Genomic DNA, 18,582 nt, shown 5'->3' with positions numbered 1-18,582 from the left:
TGTTCCAGTTACAAACGTGTCTTCATTTAGCATAGATTCTGTTAGTTCTACGCTATTATAAAAATTGTCCATGAACAATGAATGACCGTATCCAGTTTTCCCATTCATTAGTTTGAAAACCACTTTGTTTGTATGATTTTTGCCACCCAACTCCTTGTCAGCGGCGCCACCATAAACTATCATTTTCAAAGCCAGGCCATTCGATTCCGCCAGTATGTATAATTTTATCCCGTATTTGGCCTTTTTACCCTTGATGTATTGATGAATAATCAATCTGCCTCTCCACAGCATGAGAGATTCATCAATAGATAAATTTTTTTGAGGTGCATAAATAGTGTCCATTCGTTGGTTGAAAAAATCTATCAGCGGCTTTACTTTATCCAATGTAGAACTATTTTCGACATTCTTATTGAAATGTAATGCACGCATTATCAATAAAAACCTATCTCTAGACATATACTTCGAAAACATTTTGAGATTGAACAGCTCATCTGTTTTCCAGTAATCATTTATCCTATTTATGCGGATAGTGCCCATATGAAACAAAAGCCCTAGCCAAACACGGAATTCTTCCACAGTAATATCTTTCCAATGAGTTATTCTGCTTTTTTCTCCTTCCGATTGAGCCAAGACCTCTACTGCGTAAGCGTTTGACTCACTTATAACTAAATTATAAAAGTCATTATTGAATAATACATAGAAAATATCTACAGGATCCTTGCTTGGGATGTCAATTTTTACACCCGGTATTCCCAAAAATGGTATATTTTTAGCCGGTTTTCGCGTACTCGACCATTGTGTGGATCCAGAAGTTGATGGTCGTAATAATTCAGGTGTTTCACTGATCTGAAAATCATCCTGTCCCGATGTTGAAGTGCGATCGGGTGGCAACCGTGCCAGTCTAATCACCCCATCATCACTTCCTGAGTCTGTTTCCGATTCACTATGTACCTCAAATTCAAAGTCACTATCATCACCAATGTCAATAGATTCACCATCACTATCGTCATCTTCAACCCTTGCTCTTTTAGAATTTGAAGGACCATCCATTTTGATAATAAAAAAAACAGTAGCAGACTATGTATAAATGATAAAGAGTAAAAAAAATGTAAAATGTTCACGTTGTTTATGTTCACTGCTCAATGTTTATGTTTGTAACGAACCGTAGATAAGTTTATAAAAAAAAGCTCTAAATAATATTACGACCGAGAGTGTGAATGCACCTTTATCTAGATTTTTTATGAAGCCGCGCGAAACGCCCGATTTCGTCGACGAAAGGTATTGGAATGAACGTATATGATATGCTACATGTGTATGTGTTCATTTGTAACACGCTGACGAATATTTTTTACCATACAAACCCATACTAACGTCTGACGCACCAGTCTCGTAATCAGCGCCTTACCAATGTATACGATTACGCACACGGTGCGTCTTCAGCGTCCAACGTGTTAAATGTCAGTGATTTTACTTACGTTAATCGAATACAATAATCATCGCACTCAATATCTATATTGTAATAATAGAAAGCAAAATAATAACACGAAATTTATAATATCTCTATCGAAAAAATGTAAATAGATTCATTTAAGTACCCACAAATTATCTTTCCATTATTATTATATATTTATATTATTTCAAGCAATTATTGCATCAAACAAATGTGGTGCGATCATCGCATAAGTAAAATCACACTATTGCTCAAAATTTATTACACGTAGTATAAAATGTATAATACAATGTAAATAAATATTATAAAAAATATATAAACAATGTTTTTCTCAAAGATGTTGAAGAAATGGTTTCCTCTGCCTATGGAGCTTTTACATGCTAGTGAACCTTAGAGGGGGGTTACTGATGCTAAAGATTATTGGTTGTAAGTCATTCATTTGACATTGTTAATAATATTCATTTGTTGAAAATTTCATACTTGCACTCTCGAGATTTATTTACCTGGTACATAATGAGATAAACTAAGACACATATTTTTTATTATTATCTTGTCAATAGAGAACATTAATTTTTCAATAGCTACCATATCAAGCATACTAAAAAGTTTTTGAATCACTATCAAGTAGTGGCGAAGGGTGGAGGTAGGCTGTTAAGATCCGCCATAAATAGTGCACACTAAACTTCAGTCATACATATTTGTTTGCATTGAAATAAGACTACAAATTACAGATGGTGTTGGCTAGTTTTAGTGTAAATTGTAGTCTTACTACCTCAATAAAAATAAATACATATGACTTAACAAAGTTTAATATGCACTATTTATGGTGGATCTTAACAGCCTATCTCCACCCTTCGCTACTGCTATCAAGTGTTCTTTGTAATACCAAAAGGAATAATTACTTCGTAGACTTTGTGATTCTACTTAATTGAATTCACATAATACATACCTACAGAATATAAATTATATCATATATTATTGCGCCATCTTATCTACCTAAAGGTTAAGTGTGGAATATTGATATTTTAACAGCATGATTCACATGGTTACCTGCAATCATTATCATTCTCAAAAACGGACAAGCAGATGGTGCACTTCTCCAGAGCGTCGTCTTCGCTTGCAGCATCAGCGGGTGGATGTCGGCGGTACTTGTGCGAGAAGGTGTTGCCCTCGATGACGTCACGCGATGCGCCGCGGTAAGCTCCCGCACGCCTAGCCTCAACCACTCGCAGATACTGCTGCAGCCGGAAACTGTCGTCTGTTGAGAGCGTCGGGGGACCTCGCGCAGCGCCCTGTTATTATTTTAAATTATTATTATATTACTTCTAGCTTAAGACGCGTTCCTACGTGGAAAATTGTGATTCAACTGTATGTTGAATGCCAGTTGAAAGTCTATTTCCAAGTAAGTTGTCTAGAGTAACTAAGGCGATAACGACTAGCTATCACCTTGGTGATTGATATGTATAAATAAAACACTTACAGACCTACAAACTTATCTGAAGAATGGGATGGGGGAGCCACTGTCGAAAACTACCCAATCAAGACTCGTAACTGGACAAAATCTGACATTCAAATGAAATTTTCAAAATGGCATCCTATGGTAGTTCGTAGTTCCATTTTTGGCCATTCTACAGATAAGTTTGTAGGTCTGTAATTGAATTTGAATGAAAATTAGCTATGAATGGCTGGAATAGTATAATTGGCACGCCTACTAATCGAAAGGTCACCGGTTTGAACACGGATGCTACCGATACTTTATTTTTCAGTTTTTGTGTCAATCAATAAATTTAATCTTATTTTTCGTTTATACATAAGCAGCTCCATATTTTAATTCTTATTTGGATATAATACAGGCAAACTTTTTGTAATCAATATTTTTATGTTTGGAAATGACTTATTGTTTAGAAATATTGCGTTTTTTCCACAATCCCACAATATGTATTTCTTTTTGCATCTATTCCAATTCCGCAGAACCCATATACGTGTAAATGTATTTACATAAAACATAAATAAAAATATATTTACCATCATAGTAGGCTGTATTGAAATATGCAGATGATGCGGCGGCAGATAATGGTAGAGGTGGTGATGAATATGTTGACCATCACTGAAAATTGAGCAAAAACAAAGGTTTATTAGATTTTTTCTACAATAATGGTATTAACACCCATAAACTGCATGTATACAATTAACAATTCCCTGCTAGTTAACTCGCCAATAGTTTTCAAAGGGTCAACTACCTAAAACACTTTTTTGGTATCACCCAAAATATAATTATATTTAATATCATCCCCACACATCAAAATAAATAACAGACTTAAATCAATTGCCCTTCAATCAAATTTAGAATAAACTACCCTCAAGATCAAGAATTAATAAAAGCCAAAACTAATAATAGAAAACGTCACACATGCAGTAATAAGAAAATAAGGGCAAACATTAAATGAATAAAAATGAAAACAACTCAAGCATTTCATTCAAAACATCATGTCAGGTTTTGGAAAAATGGTGTCATTTAATTTTTGATAAAACCAACATTTAAATCATGAGCTTTATTTTTTACGGATTTCTGAAATTTGTTGCTAAGTCCATAAAGGTAGAAAATTCTTTTTCATGGTAGGTTGTTGCGAGGCAGTAGCAGCTTTATCGCTTCTGCATGGGCAATTTCTATAGCCTTACACGATTATCTATTTGTACTTTTTAGGCCTTCATTCCCCACAACATTGCCATGTCTGTTGCTTCTTAGGTATTTTGCCCTGTTCCCCAACCACGACATAAAAGAAAAAAATCGGTGTGTGTACTTATGTACGCGCGTTAGAAGTTATACTTCTTTGGCGTAACAAAACAAAAACAAAACTTGTTATAACATAGATTCTTTGACTAGCTCTTAATTATCTGGTTAAATTACACACTCAAGAAAAAGGTCCGCTTTTTGTAGCGCCGTTGGTTTATTTCTATACACTCTAACTTATATTACTAAATTATATAAATACTTCTCGTTTTTGTTTTTAAAGTAACAACTGTCACTCTGACGTTAAATCGTTTGTTACGTAAGGAATTGCAAATGGCCGACAATAATAAATTCGTTACCTAGGAACTACGGAACAATTCTACTATCAAACTTGTGTTTGTATACAGCTGACCGATTCGCAGCTATAACTTCAAAAAATATTCACTTAAATGTATCGTATATTCAAATATATCTTTAAAAAAAGTGTAAACTCACTAATATTCTCCTTCATTGGCGGCATTCATTTCTGCAGGGTCCATGTTTTCGCGAAGCTGAAAATATAAGTGTTGTTGAATAAATTACTTTTGAGACAGCTCTTAAACTTATATAATATTTTGTAGTTGAATTCGTTTTGTAGTTTACTTACCGGCATGAGCGGGAGTAATTCTGATCTGCTGAACACCACCGTCGGTTGATGTCCAAGCATCGGACCAGGATTTCCGGTTTGAGAACCCACTGTACAAGTATTCGATCCGACCATACTACGTCTTTGCATTTCCTTCAGAAAACAATAACAAACGGATATCAATACACCTGAATAAAAGTTTTGTCACAAAAACTGTCTCAACAACTAAGCTCGATATAAATAAAAATGATTTGATGTAGACATTTTCAGTATCAAGAAAAATCAATGAAGTAAATAAATAGTAGATTATAACCAAAGATGTTGAAAAAAACCTTCTTCTGAAAAATGACCAACATTATTGGTGACGTCCCACAACATAAATTTGAAATCACTATTCTATCAATTAACTGGTAGCGGCTCTGTTAATACCTCTTCAATAGATAAGCTGAAAAGTATTACTGTTGGATATTGCGGCTTGGTGGCTTTTCACTGACCTGCATGTGCTGCTGTCTATGCCATAGTCTCTCATGAACAGCGTAAGGCGGGACAGGCATGGCGGGGGGTGGACTGAAGCCAGAGCGGGCGGCTGAATTCAATCCTGATTGGTTGCCAGCACCTCCCAAAACAGAATGGCCGATCAAACCTAGAAGACTGGCGGGCTCTCCACCCACCTGAGAGTGTGCCAGCGGTGGTCTCGCTAAACCTCTCCTCCGATCTAAAAAAAGAAAATTGTCATTACATCGGTGATTTTCAAATTTCACAATACCATAAATAATATTTCTGCAAAAATTTAAAATACACATTGGCAGCAGGCATATTGTTGGTTTTTATCACCTGAGCAGCGAATTGAATTTTTTGCCAATTTGAAAAGATTGTTGTTTACTTGGTTGGCATAGTGAATCAGTAAAGCCATATCCAATCTTGACTGCATGTGGAATGTCTGGATTAAGGGAAGAACAGTATGTCACGTTTAATATTGTTAACGCCCAAAAGAAAACAGTAATTTTGCGGTTAATCTATGCAATATTTGGACATTTAAAAGTTTATGAAATTCACTGTTTGAGTGAATGGAAATTTTTGTTGAAATGGATCTGCAATGCAAAATGACTTGCACCTAATTTAATCATTAGGCTTCACTTCACGCATATTTAGGCTGTCTTCTAAAGAAGTTTTATTCCAACATCTTAGGAACAGACCTTTGACCAATATGGCATAATATGACAACACAGTGATACAAAAGGGAACAATAAGTTTGAATGTATTTTGCAGATATTCTGGTGATTTTCTATCATCGTCGTATTAATCATAATCAATCCAAGAAAATTATCCACTGACCTAAGAAATAATGTGAATAGTGCGGCGGGTGCGTCAAAACGTGCGTCCACGTTCTCTGTGGATAGTTTGTGTGCGCAGGATGGGGGTGAGGGTGAGGATGCGCGTGGGCATGTGCGTGAGCATGGGGATGCGGGTGGGGGTGGGGAGAAGGGGGGGCACTGCACCCACAGCCATAAGGGCATCCGTGTCCAGCCTGTGCTCCCTGCCCAGGTAGGTAGCATGGTGCCATCCGCAATCTGCAATAAACAATGTCACATTAGAACATTTTTTTAAATCAATGAATTTACAGATAATTAGAGACATGGGGATTTACTACTCAGAACTATTTTTTTTAATTATAATCATAACATCAGTACCTTTTTAATTCGCAGTCCGTCAGTTAATCAACAATAGATAAAGATTCACTGTCATTGACTTGGTCCAAACGTCATGTTTATTAGTGAATTTGAATAACATTAAGAATTGCTTTTGCGATAATTACCTCGCCCGAAAGACATTCAAATGTGGCGGCTGCGGTATGGGTTGAGGGTGGGGATGTCGAGGTGGCCGCGGAGGGGGATCAGTCCGGGCGAATAATCTGCCCAGTCTGGAGCTGAACCGCATACTGTTACTACTGCCAACGCTGCTGTTACTTCCGTTCACTCCTCCCACCGTGCTGTTTGAATTGAGAGACGACGTCGAACCGGAGTCAATGGTGGGCGGGAACGAAAATTGGCACGGCCTCTCATCGTCGGGCTCATTTGTCAGGTCAACCAACGCTACCGGTGACTGTAACAAAAAAAATTAGTCAATTAGTACTCATTGTTTTGTAAACATAGCGGGGGTGTGTGTTTTGTGTACAGTTCACAGTGAAAGAAAATTGAAAACAGCAATATTATATTTACCCGATTGGTTGGTAACATTGAGCATCGACAGCTAGGGGTGCACATAATGGAAGATGGCCATTATAAAATAATATAATGGGAAAGAATCAATGACATTATTAATGGACAACGCACTCAATACAGTAGCTAGCAATTAAATTCACGCACAGCGACATTCGCACATGTATAGGTAGACGTCACGCAATTTCCATTATGCGATATCACGCATCGGGAATTTATAGCAATATCACCTTTATTGTAATGGCGTTAGAATAGTATTTCTAGTGTCAATGTTCATTCGAGCGAACCCGTTCGAACCGAACCGTTCGGGAGACCAGACTAAAAGCATCGGGAATTTATAGCAATATCACCTTTATTGTAATGGCGTTAGAACAGATTATGCCATTCGGCAGACCCAACAAAAAAGTGAGTGTCATTTTTATTCCCAGATGATTCGTCCATATTAATGTGATTGGAAAGAATGAACTTTGAGATAAGTTAATTACCATGGCAGATCCTAACCGGAGCATAGGGACCTCATAGAGTGGAGTTTATATTATCAGAGTAATTTTACAAGGAATAGTTGTATTTTACTACTTATACAATGTTAAATAACAATTAAATTAAATGTATTATACATGTTTTGATAAAAAAATAATTTAAAGAAATGCAATTTATTATGAGTGCGATCTCATGTATTTAAATACGGCTTTATTCTTCATTTTAAAATGACGGCGTTTACAATATTACTGTTTTATGGTATTAATACAATATTTTATGCAGTCATGAAATAATGTTGATTTCTAGGATGAGAATAGACAAGACGTCATCATCATAATGACATATACATATTCTTTCCTACAATGTATATAATATGTAGATTGTTCAGACAATTCCACAAAGATACTCAAAATTCTTAATTTTCGACCATTACACATGGCACCAGGGAACACAGAATTAATGGGAAATGGAATACCTAACGGGTGTGGAGTAACAGTCAACCGATCTCGAGTGTGGAAGAATATGGGATAAACTTAAACACGTGTTAAGTATACGTTATTCTAAGCTTGTCCTTCATTCTGACAACTGGTCTCGGTTTATGCACTGACGCTCATTCAATATTGGTGTATTTGAAGGTTGCAACACACACTAATGCATAACTATAATGTTTGCTTAATTTTCATAGGACACTCACGACATTCAAAACCCTGCTTCAAAATGTAGTGTATTGGGGTATACACAGGGAACTCAGAAATAATGGGAGCTGAAATACACAACGGGTAAGGCGATAGCAGGTAACCGACTCGAGTAAGGAAGAATCCGGGTTAAACTTACACACGTGTCTAGAATACGTTTGACGACGAATACTGAAAACTGCTCTCGGTTTATGCATTTACGCTCATTTAATGTTGGTGTATTACACACACTATTGCACGTGCTTAATGCGTGCTTCATTTTCGTAGGACACTCATACATTCAAAAGCCTGCTTCACCATGCGGCATATTGAATATAGCCTATTGGTATTCTATTTATTATCTGTTCTGTGGGTATACACTATCTGAATCCTATTTATTACTCTGTTCTGTACATAGCACCAAGCCCCTTAATAAGAAACCAATAACCGTATTTTTGAAGTTATACTTCTTTAGGCGTGTGTATTTTTGGTGTGTGACATGTAACACATAATTTATTTTTTCATACGAAAAAAATCGCACTCGATTGGATTCGAACCACGATTGTTAGGTTATCAGCCGAACGCACCGCCTTTACGCCACAGTATGATAATGCAATCGTGCCGATTATACAGTATAATATTATAGTTTAGAATTGTTCCGTTACCTAGGAAACGAATTTATTATTGTTGGCCAAAATAAAATAAAAACGAGAAATAATTCAATAATTTAATTAGTGATATAAGTTAGTGTCTAGAAATAAACTAGCGGCTCCTTTATTTTAGTTTTTTATTGATATGGGGCTATTAAAACGTCAATTCTATCTTATATCATACTTTATTACTTGACAGATCTGAAACACGACGTCTCGCGCAATGATGTGATCATAACCGAACCATAGTGACCATAGAATAAGGAGTATGGATTATTTTGCTTGGTGAAAAATATTCTTTCGCGTTGTGAATTGTACCTACTCATTTTTATATGTGATTAGCTGTGAAAACTAAGCTTAATATTTTTAAGTGTGATAGGTACGTTACTTTTGTTTGGTATTACATAATATTTAGTTTATGATAAAACTATTTTCTAACTGTTTGAATATTTTTGGTTGATGTGAATTTTGACTAATGCGGTGTGCGATTATTTTATTTTGTTATGCCAAAGTATAACTTCTAACGCGCATACATAAGTACACACACCGATATTTCTTATATATATTTCTTACCATAAACTATATTACCTATATTAAATTAATTTATCTGAGACTGGAAAATATTGCCCATTGTCAGTTTAATCTGCTAACTGCTTGTAGTAGTTTGACCTACATGAGAAAAGATTCAAATGTCTCTAAGACAATGACAAGAAATAGCTGCCATGAATACTAAATAGAAATACTGCAACAAATTATATTGCAGTTTTCATTTCAATGGTGTCAGATGACATTACTCATGCACAATTATATTGAAACTTCCTGTTACAATGTAGTAGCAAATTTATTTATTATTCTTATTAAAGTCAACAAAAGATCGTGTTACATTACACAATGTGATATAACTAGGATATAAATGTCTTGAAAATTAGTTTTTTTTAAAAATATCTGATTAACAATAAATACTACTTAAGTTTAATAACAAAAATTGATATGCCAATGTTTAATTGAGTTACATGATGAAACATTTACGCTATACAGCGCTTCGCAGATACAAAATCGTCTCGTCTGCGACACAACCATAAATTAAACCTCTCGAAACATCAATAAAAATTCAAACCATCAGTAGGAGATATGTTAAGTGGTGACTGTTCAGTCACACTTTTGCGTACAACAGCAATGTTTTCACGTGAACGGGCTGGACGAACGTGACTGTTGTCAGACAAACCATGTTAAGTGGTTAGTGTTCAATCACACTTTCGCGTACAGCAGTAATGTTTTCACGTAACGGGCTGGACGAATGGTGTCAGACGAACCATAGCAACAGGTAGTGTTACGGATGGTATAGGTGTATCTTAAATTTTTTTAACCAGTTTGCGAATACACCTTTCAGTGGGGCGATGATTTCTTCTGAATTCTAACCTTAATTTTAGCAGTATGATCATTGAAGAATTGTCATTTCTGTAGTATGATTTTTATGTGTTGTATTAAATAATGGTAGATTATCAACTTACTGACTATAATGTCACAAAATATTTGAGAGGTAACAAACGACAGTTTGTGAAATTCTTAGGACTTGGATAACAATGTAATTATTATATACCGATTTTGTTTTATGGATTATCTATGCATTGCTGAGATATTTTTAATTCAAATATGACAAGCAATATTTCCTTCTTTGCTTAAGGGGACGCTCTACAGAATTGGCCTTGAGAATTGAAAATATGGTTTTTTTACATGTGGTCCATAATAATTACTGGTCTACTAGTTTACAAGTGAAGCGAGTATGTGGTGACCAAAAAATAGTACTTTCTAATATAGGTACTTAAATGTTACTAAATTCAATATGTTAATCAGCTGTTTGGTGGGAAGTATTGCAACCGATATGATAACGTTTTCAATTATGTGTTAGGCACGATATAAACTTAATAACATATTAATAACTTTTTAACCTGAAATTGTCCGAGAACTAAACATACAAATGATATTGAAATACATATCTACCTACATTTTTATTTCATGTGTTATCCAAAAAACATTATTAATGAATAGTGTTTATTTTTAATGTGTAGGACAACCTACATATTAAAAATAATAGGTATTGTTTAATTCTAATGCATATTTTGAAAAACATAGAATTTAGCGTCTGTTTATTATAAAAAGAAAGTGACTTTTTATTGCCTGCGCAACTTTACTTTTATACTAGTGAAACAATAGGTAGGTAGTACCAATATTGTATGTAAAGCCAATGGACGAAATAATTTAATCATGAGTGCCTAAAAATAATTATTAACATGCAGTCACCACACACATTATTTTTTATTCGCTCTTCCGACTGGCGGGCGAATAAAAAATAACATCAGGGCTGTCGAAGACGTAATTTAATATTTTGAACTTTTTAATTTTTATTTATAATATATATTATTTAAGTTTTGTGCATCTAATATCCACTGTGGTTCACGTAGTGGCATGGACCTGTTTTTTCTGGGGTCAACTAATTCAGAAAGTAAACACCCATGATAGAATTTTTCCAGTTTTGGTTGCATTATATTCCAAAACTCATTTCCGATTTTATAAATGGAAATTTCTCGGTGTACATAGTAAACAAACCTACGAATAAAAAATGACAGGAAGGAACATACTGATTCATCGCTGTAAAAAATGGCAACCAAATTCGCCATTTTGGAAAGCGACGATTTTGCGTAAACAAATATCACGTGGTCTGTACGTGTGCGGTAAACTTCGTATGTGTTTGTAATTTTGTGTATTTTATGTTTGTGGATCTTGGAAAGCGACGATTTTGCGTAAACAAATATCACGTGGTCTGTACGTGTGTGGTAAACTTCGTATGTGTTTGTAATTTTGTGTATTTTATGTTTGTGTATCATGCATTGTCGGCCTTTCTGATTGCCGTGATTTGTACACATGTTCCTTCCTGTCTTTTTTATTCGTAGAAACAAACAGTATTTTCTATTAGTTATATAAAGTTGACCTTGAATCTGTAATAAAATAATACACAATTAAAAGATTTTCAAATAGAAATAAACACATTTTCCAATCTTTGAGCTGTACTCACTCATGAATGTCATTCTTCACTTAGGTAAGTATATACAAATTTTGATGTTATCTTGCAAAGTAAACATTTATCTGACCTTTTCACTATATTATATACATGCAAATGTAATGTTTTCAAATAATTGATATGGATTATATACCATCTTATTATTTTATATATATTATTTTCTCGAAATCATAAAGATACTATAATAGTATTTGAGTATCAACCTATGTTCAATTTGAATTGGGTTATAATAATAATATACCCGTGCCGACAACGTGCAGGTGTTTATCAAATAATAATGTAAGATGGTCGAAGGCCGACAATATTAATAATAATAATGTTTCTTAAAATAAAATCTCCAATGATTAGTGATTTTTGCGAAAAGATCGATTTAAATTACGCAAGCAAGTAAGTTGGTTTAACAAGTTTAAATATAATATTAAATTCACTGGAGAATCGGCTTACGAAAATGAAATATATAATGAAAGTGAGGAAGAAGAAGCTGATAAAATCATCAAGACTTTAACAATGAAAAATATGAATGAAGCCTTCATGCATCTTGACAAATTTTTAAATATTATGGAAGATTGTGATCCCAATGGAGAACGCATATCTCAAGTGCGTAGGGCGATCAATAAAGACATAGCATGTTATAAAATACTATATGAAGAAAAGAAAAAGAAGAGTGGCAAACAGTTAACTCTTGATAACTTTTTAAGGGAAACACCCGCAAACCCCACTTAAACATGTCTCTTAAACGCCTTTTAAACATGTTATATTTACTTGATAAATACATATTTTAAAAAACACAATTTATTAAAAAAAAATTTACTTCCCTCTACTTTCCAACATTCAACATTCGTACACATTTTCAGGAACCAATTATGTGCGAAAGTCGAGGTCCTACTGTATATGTATCGTTGATATATGTAACACTAACAAAAAAATATTACTAGCCATACCTTTGGTTCCACATTCAAGACTTGTACATCGTCGTCATCATCTCCGCTGGAAGCAGTCGTGTCCGATAGCCAATCCAATTGAAGGTCAGGGGCGGAAAGAACATTTCCAATCCTTTCGCCCGTTGTTGTGCTAGCGGTAGATATATCGGAAGGCGTCTGTGAAAATGAAATTTAGTCTAATTATGTGGAAACAATTATAGATAAAAATATGCAAGACATTCAGAACCCGGCGAATTGACGATGATGTTAAAAAAAATCATGGATCACATTCGCCCAGCCTAATAATTATTGTTGTCCACTAGAAAAAATCTGCACATGTTTAAGGTTAAATTGTTCCACTATAACAAATAATCTGAGACATACTACCTGCCTATTGCTTATTTGGAAAGCCTATAGTGCATGGTTGGCGAACCTTTTTACGTACACGTGCCAAAATTTACGAAATATTATTTTTCGACTGTATGCCGTGCCGAGTAGTTTTTCATAGGGAAAAAAATAGTTTTTAAGAACTCTATTAAAAAGGTTCAAAAATTACAATCGAGTTCTTGAGATTCCATCTTTCACCGTGTTTCTAATCGAAGGCATATCTTTTACTTTTTGAATAATTTTATCCTTGGTTTCTTTTCAAAGAGATAGTGGGAGAATTTTAACCACGCTGCTCACACAGAAAGGTTTTCCGTTAAGGACCGGTCAATGCAACTATATATTTACATTAAACGTAATGCCTATTCTTGAAGAATATTTGCCTATTATTTTTTTGTACAATGCGATATGTCATTTAGGCATGAATTTCGTCATTTCCGTTTGCGCATCGATTGGTAAAAATAATATTAAAAACCAAAGACAATAGCCATGCATGTCGTCATTATTTTTAATATTATATATGTACTTACGTATTTATTTGTAAAACTTTTTTGTAAAAGAAAATATTTTTTAAATTATTATAGGTATTTATTTTCTCTTCAAAACAAAACATTCGCGTGATATACAAAATCATCTCGCGTGCCATAGGATCGCCATCACTGCTATAGTGGGTGCAACTACTTCATTGACAATAATTAAAAAACAATATCAAAACTTAAATATTTTTTCATTACCTGATCACAGCAGCTCCTATTGCAAGCGTAAGATGTCTCAGCGTTTCTGCTGGTGCCGGGAACGGCTTCCATCGGATTGACAGGCTCTTCAGAATACGAAGCTCGAGAGAGCGGTCTCTCTCTTTTAATGTCGCCGGTTGACAAACTTGAGGGGATAATTTCACCGGGACTTTCCGAGAACATGGAATCTGCCTCGTGTTTCACGTCTACATCCATATTTTCGGCGACCGATTCGACAATTTCAGGGGATTCAGTCTTTACATTGCCAATCACGGGTGACCCTGGATCTTCGGGTTCACGGCAGCTGGAGCAGCAGGCTTCCACCGAAGCGACAGTGGCTGCCGGCGATTCGATCTTCACAGTGACGGCAGGTTCTTCTTTGACAGTGAATCGTTCGGATACAATCTGAGGTTCAATTTTAATAATGTTTTGACTCGCAGAAATATGGACCGTAGTATCGTCGCCGCCGGAGGGAGGCGAGATAAAATTATTCGGGCGAGTAGCAGTTCCAGTCACCCTCGGTCGATTCTCTCCTACGGAGTCGCCAACAGTATGACGGGTCGGCGGATTAGATTTCTTCCAGCCACTGGCGGGCACCGATACGGTGGGATGATCCGCTCTCTCGTTGTATGAACTTCGACCGCGAGCTTCTTGCGCCACACTATCATTCTGAGAATTGTCCCCATAAATCTCGCCGTATTCTCCTTTGCAGGGTTTTTTAACATTCTGACAAGACTCCCTTTTGACAATAGCTTGAGTGGATATTGCGCGGCCGCCTCGAGAGCAACCTTCCCCGGGATCGGGAGGTGCGGCAGCAGCCCTTGAGTTGCGAACGAAAGAAGGTAAAAAAGGAAAGCACCTCTGGCACTTGCAGGGGGTCTCCCGGCAGACAGCGGGCTCTTCGGCACTCTGGCAGACTGCGTATCCACTCTGAGTACGATTCCGTAGACAGTCATGCTTCCACTTTTGTCGACAATACCCATCGGATGGGCCGGCGTCATCTACGCAAGCACGGCAAGGCTCCCGATCAGCAGTGGGTGCAGCCGGCTCTTCAATTTTGATTCGGACATCAGAGGACCCGTCGCTGGCGCCACTTACAGTAGCGCCTCTCTCTGCTTTCTTGGAACGGCCACTGGCCGCTATTTTTTTGTTTTCTCCCAGAAGTCTCTTCCTGGGGATGACGCCATCATCTTCTTCGCCGGAGCTCAGGTCTATGAAGCTGACCTCAGCTGGACCGCGGTTCGACCCCGACGGATTCTGATTCCCCCTAGAGGCTTCGGAAGAACTGAGAAGACGGGGATCAGCGTTGGCGAAAATGCCTCCATCGTCGGTGCGGTGCAAATAATTCGTGTAATTGCTAGCGCCAAAGTAGTCTCCTGCCGACTCCCGAAGTCTCGAGTTGTTGCTGAGATTTAAAATATTCTCATTGTGGTAGGGCAGCGGCGGAAACCGGCGCCTCTCTCTGATTTGAAACGGCTGACGGTTCCCAGTGGGTCGCTGACTACTCTGGGTGTGGTCAGGCCAGGGAGCACCGGCGGTAGTACCCTCAAAGGTACCCGTGTCTGCGACACACTCGAAGCCGGGCGGCTCGGGAGGCGGGCAGTAGTCGTTGATTGGGGGGTAGTAGTGGGCATCAGACTTAGGTCGATATCTGGCGTCAGAGTCGTCGGGGCCAAAGCGCTGGCGGGACGAAGCAGGCATCGGGAACACGCCAGGATTCGGCCCGCTCTCCCTTCTTACCACAAAAAAATCAAGGGGCGCTGAGGTGTCAGGCACGGTCCCGAAGAAATATCCAGAGGGCCGGGCAGGGACGTAGGGGAATCGATGCGGGGGAGCTGGCTGCACGGTCATTCCAAACTGATAGGAAGGCGGTGGATCTACAGGGGCGGTCATATTACGCGGAACCCGCTGGATGGGGGACTTCAGCGAGGGATCGGCAGCAGAAGCCCCGGGGTCCATGGACGGCAGTACCTCGATATCGTCGTCGCTCTCCGCAAACAAAGGATCACATTCCATATCCACTGAAAATTTTCAAAACATTTTACATGGGAGATTAAGCTGTTAACATAGAGCAGACATGGGCAAATGCGGCTCTTCGTTGGGTCGCCTTCCAATACCTCTTAAAAAAAATATAGGTTAATCACAGGAATTAGAGTCATTACAATTGAAAGAAGATCAGGCATTACTAATGCAGCACAAGTCAGATACCATAATTGAATTTTGGAAACTTGTGCCAGAATTCAAATATCCTTATTTAAAGAAAGCTGAGTGCCGATTATTTTCCATTTTCGGTACAACATATAATTGTAAATTGTTATATACCTACTCGTCTATGAAGTTTGTAAAATCAAAACATCGTTCACAGCCAACAAACGAGCATTTGACAGTTTGCTGCGAACGGCTGTAACAAATTTTACACTAGATGAGATTTAACTAAAAATGATAAATAAACTTTTTATTAGAAATTATTTTTATTAAATAAATTTTTGAACTACCTGATTATTTTGTGTTTTCTTTCTCATTTTTTATTTTCTTATATGTTTTTTTACGCAAATAAGATTTGTGTAGAAATGTAATTAAATTTGATTTTGTGTATTTAATACTACGTGAGAATGTGACCATTTGTGGCTCTTTACATATATGAAAATCCAGAATGTGGCTCTCGACCTATGTGTGGCCATCCCCTGACATAGAGCATCAGATCACCCCCAACATTGCACAATTCCAATTCCATGTCTTTCATAATTGTGAAGTGGGAATGATAAAAGACTGCAATTAATAACTTGAAGTAATTCTTATGAACCTGTTGTATTAAAACCTCAACTGCGATTCCAGAAAAGTTCTAGTACGGCTCGATAATTGATTGTAGTAAAAAAATGAGGTAAAGTTATAGTACTCCATATTTTTATTGTGATAGAGGACTTTTGAGACCAAAACCTAACACAACCTACTGTAACCCAAAAATAAGTAGATTGTGTTAGGTTTTGGATTGTTTTTCAGTAGGTTGTGTTAGGTTTTGGTCTGGTTTTTGCTCCTAAAACAACTTAACCTCAATGACGATATGGAGTACTATAAAATTGCCATAGATAATATTCTATACCTTAACAACACTAAAACACGTACTACGTAAAAAAAAACTTGTATTACGCTCGTGATATATAGTCCTAGCAAATAAATGACTCAGATAATTTGGCAATTGTGCCACAGATGCCGTCATGAGCTTTTATAATTTTTTTTTTACGAAAACAGTTTATTCCATGTAGACAATTATAATAAATACCTTTTTCTGTCGGCGGCTTTTTGATCCAGTAATAGTTAATTTAAAATTTGAAATTTTCATACATTTTGATGCATCATTATCACAAACTAAGATAATATTAGGTTGGGATAGGTTAGGTTATGTTAGGTTTGGTTTGGTCTAAAAAGAAAGTTATAAAACCTATCGACGGCATCTGCAGCACATTTTTTTTCCGACCATGTCGGATCCTGATAGGATCATATGGGCCTCCACAGAGTGGAGGTTTGTATTGACAGATTTTTGTTTTTTACGAGAAATGGATGTCAGCCACTTGCTCAACCTATTAGGTCCATACCCTGACACACACAAATTGAAAAACAATATGTGTACTTGCCAGACCCAGGATTCGAACCTGGGACCCACGGCTTTATAGTCCAACGCTTAAGCCACGCGGCCACCGTGGGTGTCACATTTACCGATAATTTAATCATCAGCCCATAGTAACACTTTCTACAGCTTCAATTTCATAATATTATATATATAAAGAACGTTTCATTGTATTCTATAAAGTCCTCGTGTGATATTATCAGCAAAGAAACTTTATATTTAGCATAACATAGGTAGGTACCTACTTTATAGTTTCCTAGAATAATGTCATCAAGAATTAAAAAGAATGAGATTATATACATGTAGTCACATACAGTACTAACTGCAATACCAATGATGCAAGATGTCATTAAACAAACGAATATGATTAACCAAAGATATTATGTATATATTATACCTAATAATATATGTAAAAAATGACAGTTAATGGTGTATTGTGTGAATGTTATTGTTGTTATTGTAAATGGTAAAACACCACTGCCGTATTGCGATTATACCCTTGTAATAATTCTTATTTATATGGTTATTTACAAAACTGTACAAGTTATAGTTTACCCGTCGGCGGAGGTTGGTCGACGGTGGATGTAAATGCAGTGTCAAATATGTCAGCTAGGCTTGCTAAAGTGGATCCGTTTGTAGACATTCCCCATTGATGGTTATCGCAGGGCTCATTCTTGTTCTCCATCTAAAATAGTATGCAAATCACTTAGAATCACGTAACAAACAAGATGTTTTCGGTGGCGATGAGTGCTGTCTGTTGTTTGTTACCTTAGGTATGGAAATTATACACCACTACTGCAATGGCAGTCAAGATAGTTTAACCCCCAATATGGCACGACACATATTGCCGACGGTGTTGAAAGGCTTTATGATGTATTATTTGCGCGTACGAACGAACAAAAAAGTTAAATATTATTTCTAAAACGTACACCTGACACATCTAAATAAAATTCTGTCAGTCAGTTCGTCAACTGATCGTGACCATTCGGAAGCTAGCAACGAGCAACCTTC

At 36.7% G+C, this 18,582-nt stretch overlaps 1 protein-coding gene across 1 annotated transcript in view; it reads right to left on the bottom strand.

Annotated features, from left to right (window-relative positions):
* The window catches only part of LOC147065594 (uncharacterized), a 21,623-nt gene extending 3,041 nt beyond the window's left edge, over positions 1–18,582 (bottom strand). The window contains exons 1-11 of the mRNA XM_085956485.1: positions 18,340–18,582; positions 18,127–18,256; positions 13,947–15,967; positions 12,850–13,005; positions 6,623–6,909; positions 6,142–6,377; positions 5,301–5,521; positions 4,828–4,959; positions 4,677–4,732; positions 3,476–3,557; positions 2,501–2,742 (exon numbers count right to left, since the gene is read on the bottom strand). Coding sequence (XP_085812611.1) covers positions 2,501–2,742; positions 3,476–3,557; positions 4,677–4,732; positions 4,828–4,959; positions 5,301–5,521; positions 6,142–6,377; positions 6,623–6,909; positions 12,850–13,005; positions 13,947–15,967; positions 18,127–18,256 — 3,563 coding nt within the window. The 5' untranslated portion in view covers positions 18,340–18,582. The remainder of the gene's footprint in view (positions 1–2,500; positions 2,743–3,475; positions 3,558–4,676; positions 4,733–4,827; positions 4,960–5,300; positions 5,522–6,141; positions 6,378–6,622; positions 6,910–12,849; positions 13,006–13,946; positions 15,968–18,126; positions 18,257–18,339) is intronic.

This window comes from Rhyacophila brunnea, unplaced genomic scaffold (assembly GCF_057557595.1).
Source record: "Rhyacophila brunnea isolate RB1 unplaced genomic scaffold, BYU_Rbru_1.0 scaffold_6, whole genome shotgun sequence".
NCBI lineage: Eukaryota > Metazoa > Arthropoda > Insecta > Trichoptera > Rhyacophilidae > Rhyacophila > Rhyacophila brunnea.
The sequence above is the reverse complement of the archived record's forward strand: the minus strand, read 5'-3'. Positions and strand labels throughout refer to the sequence as shown.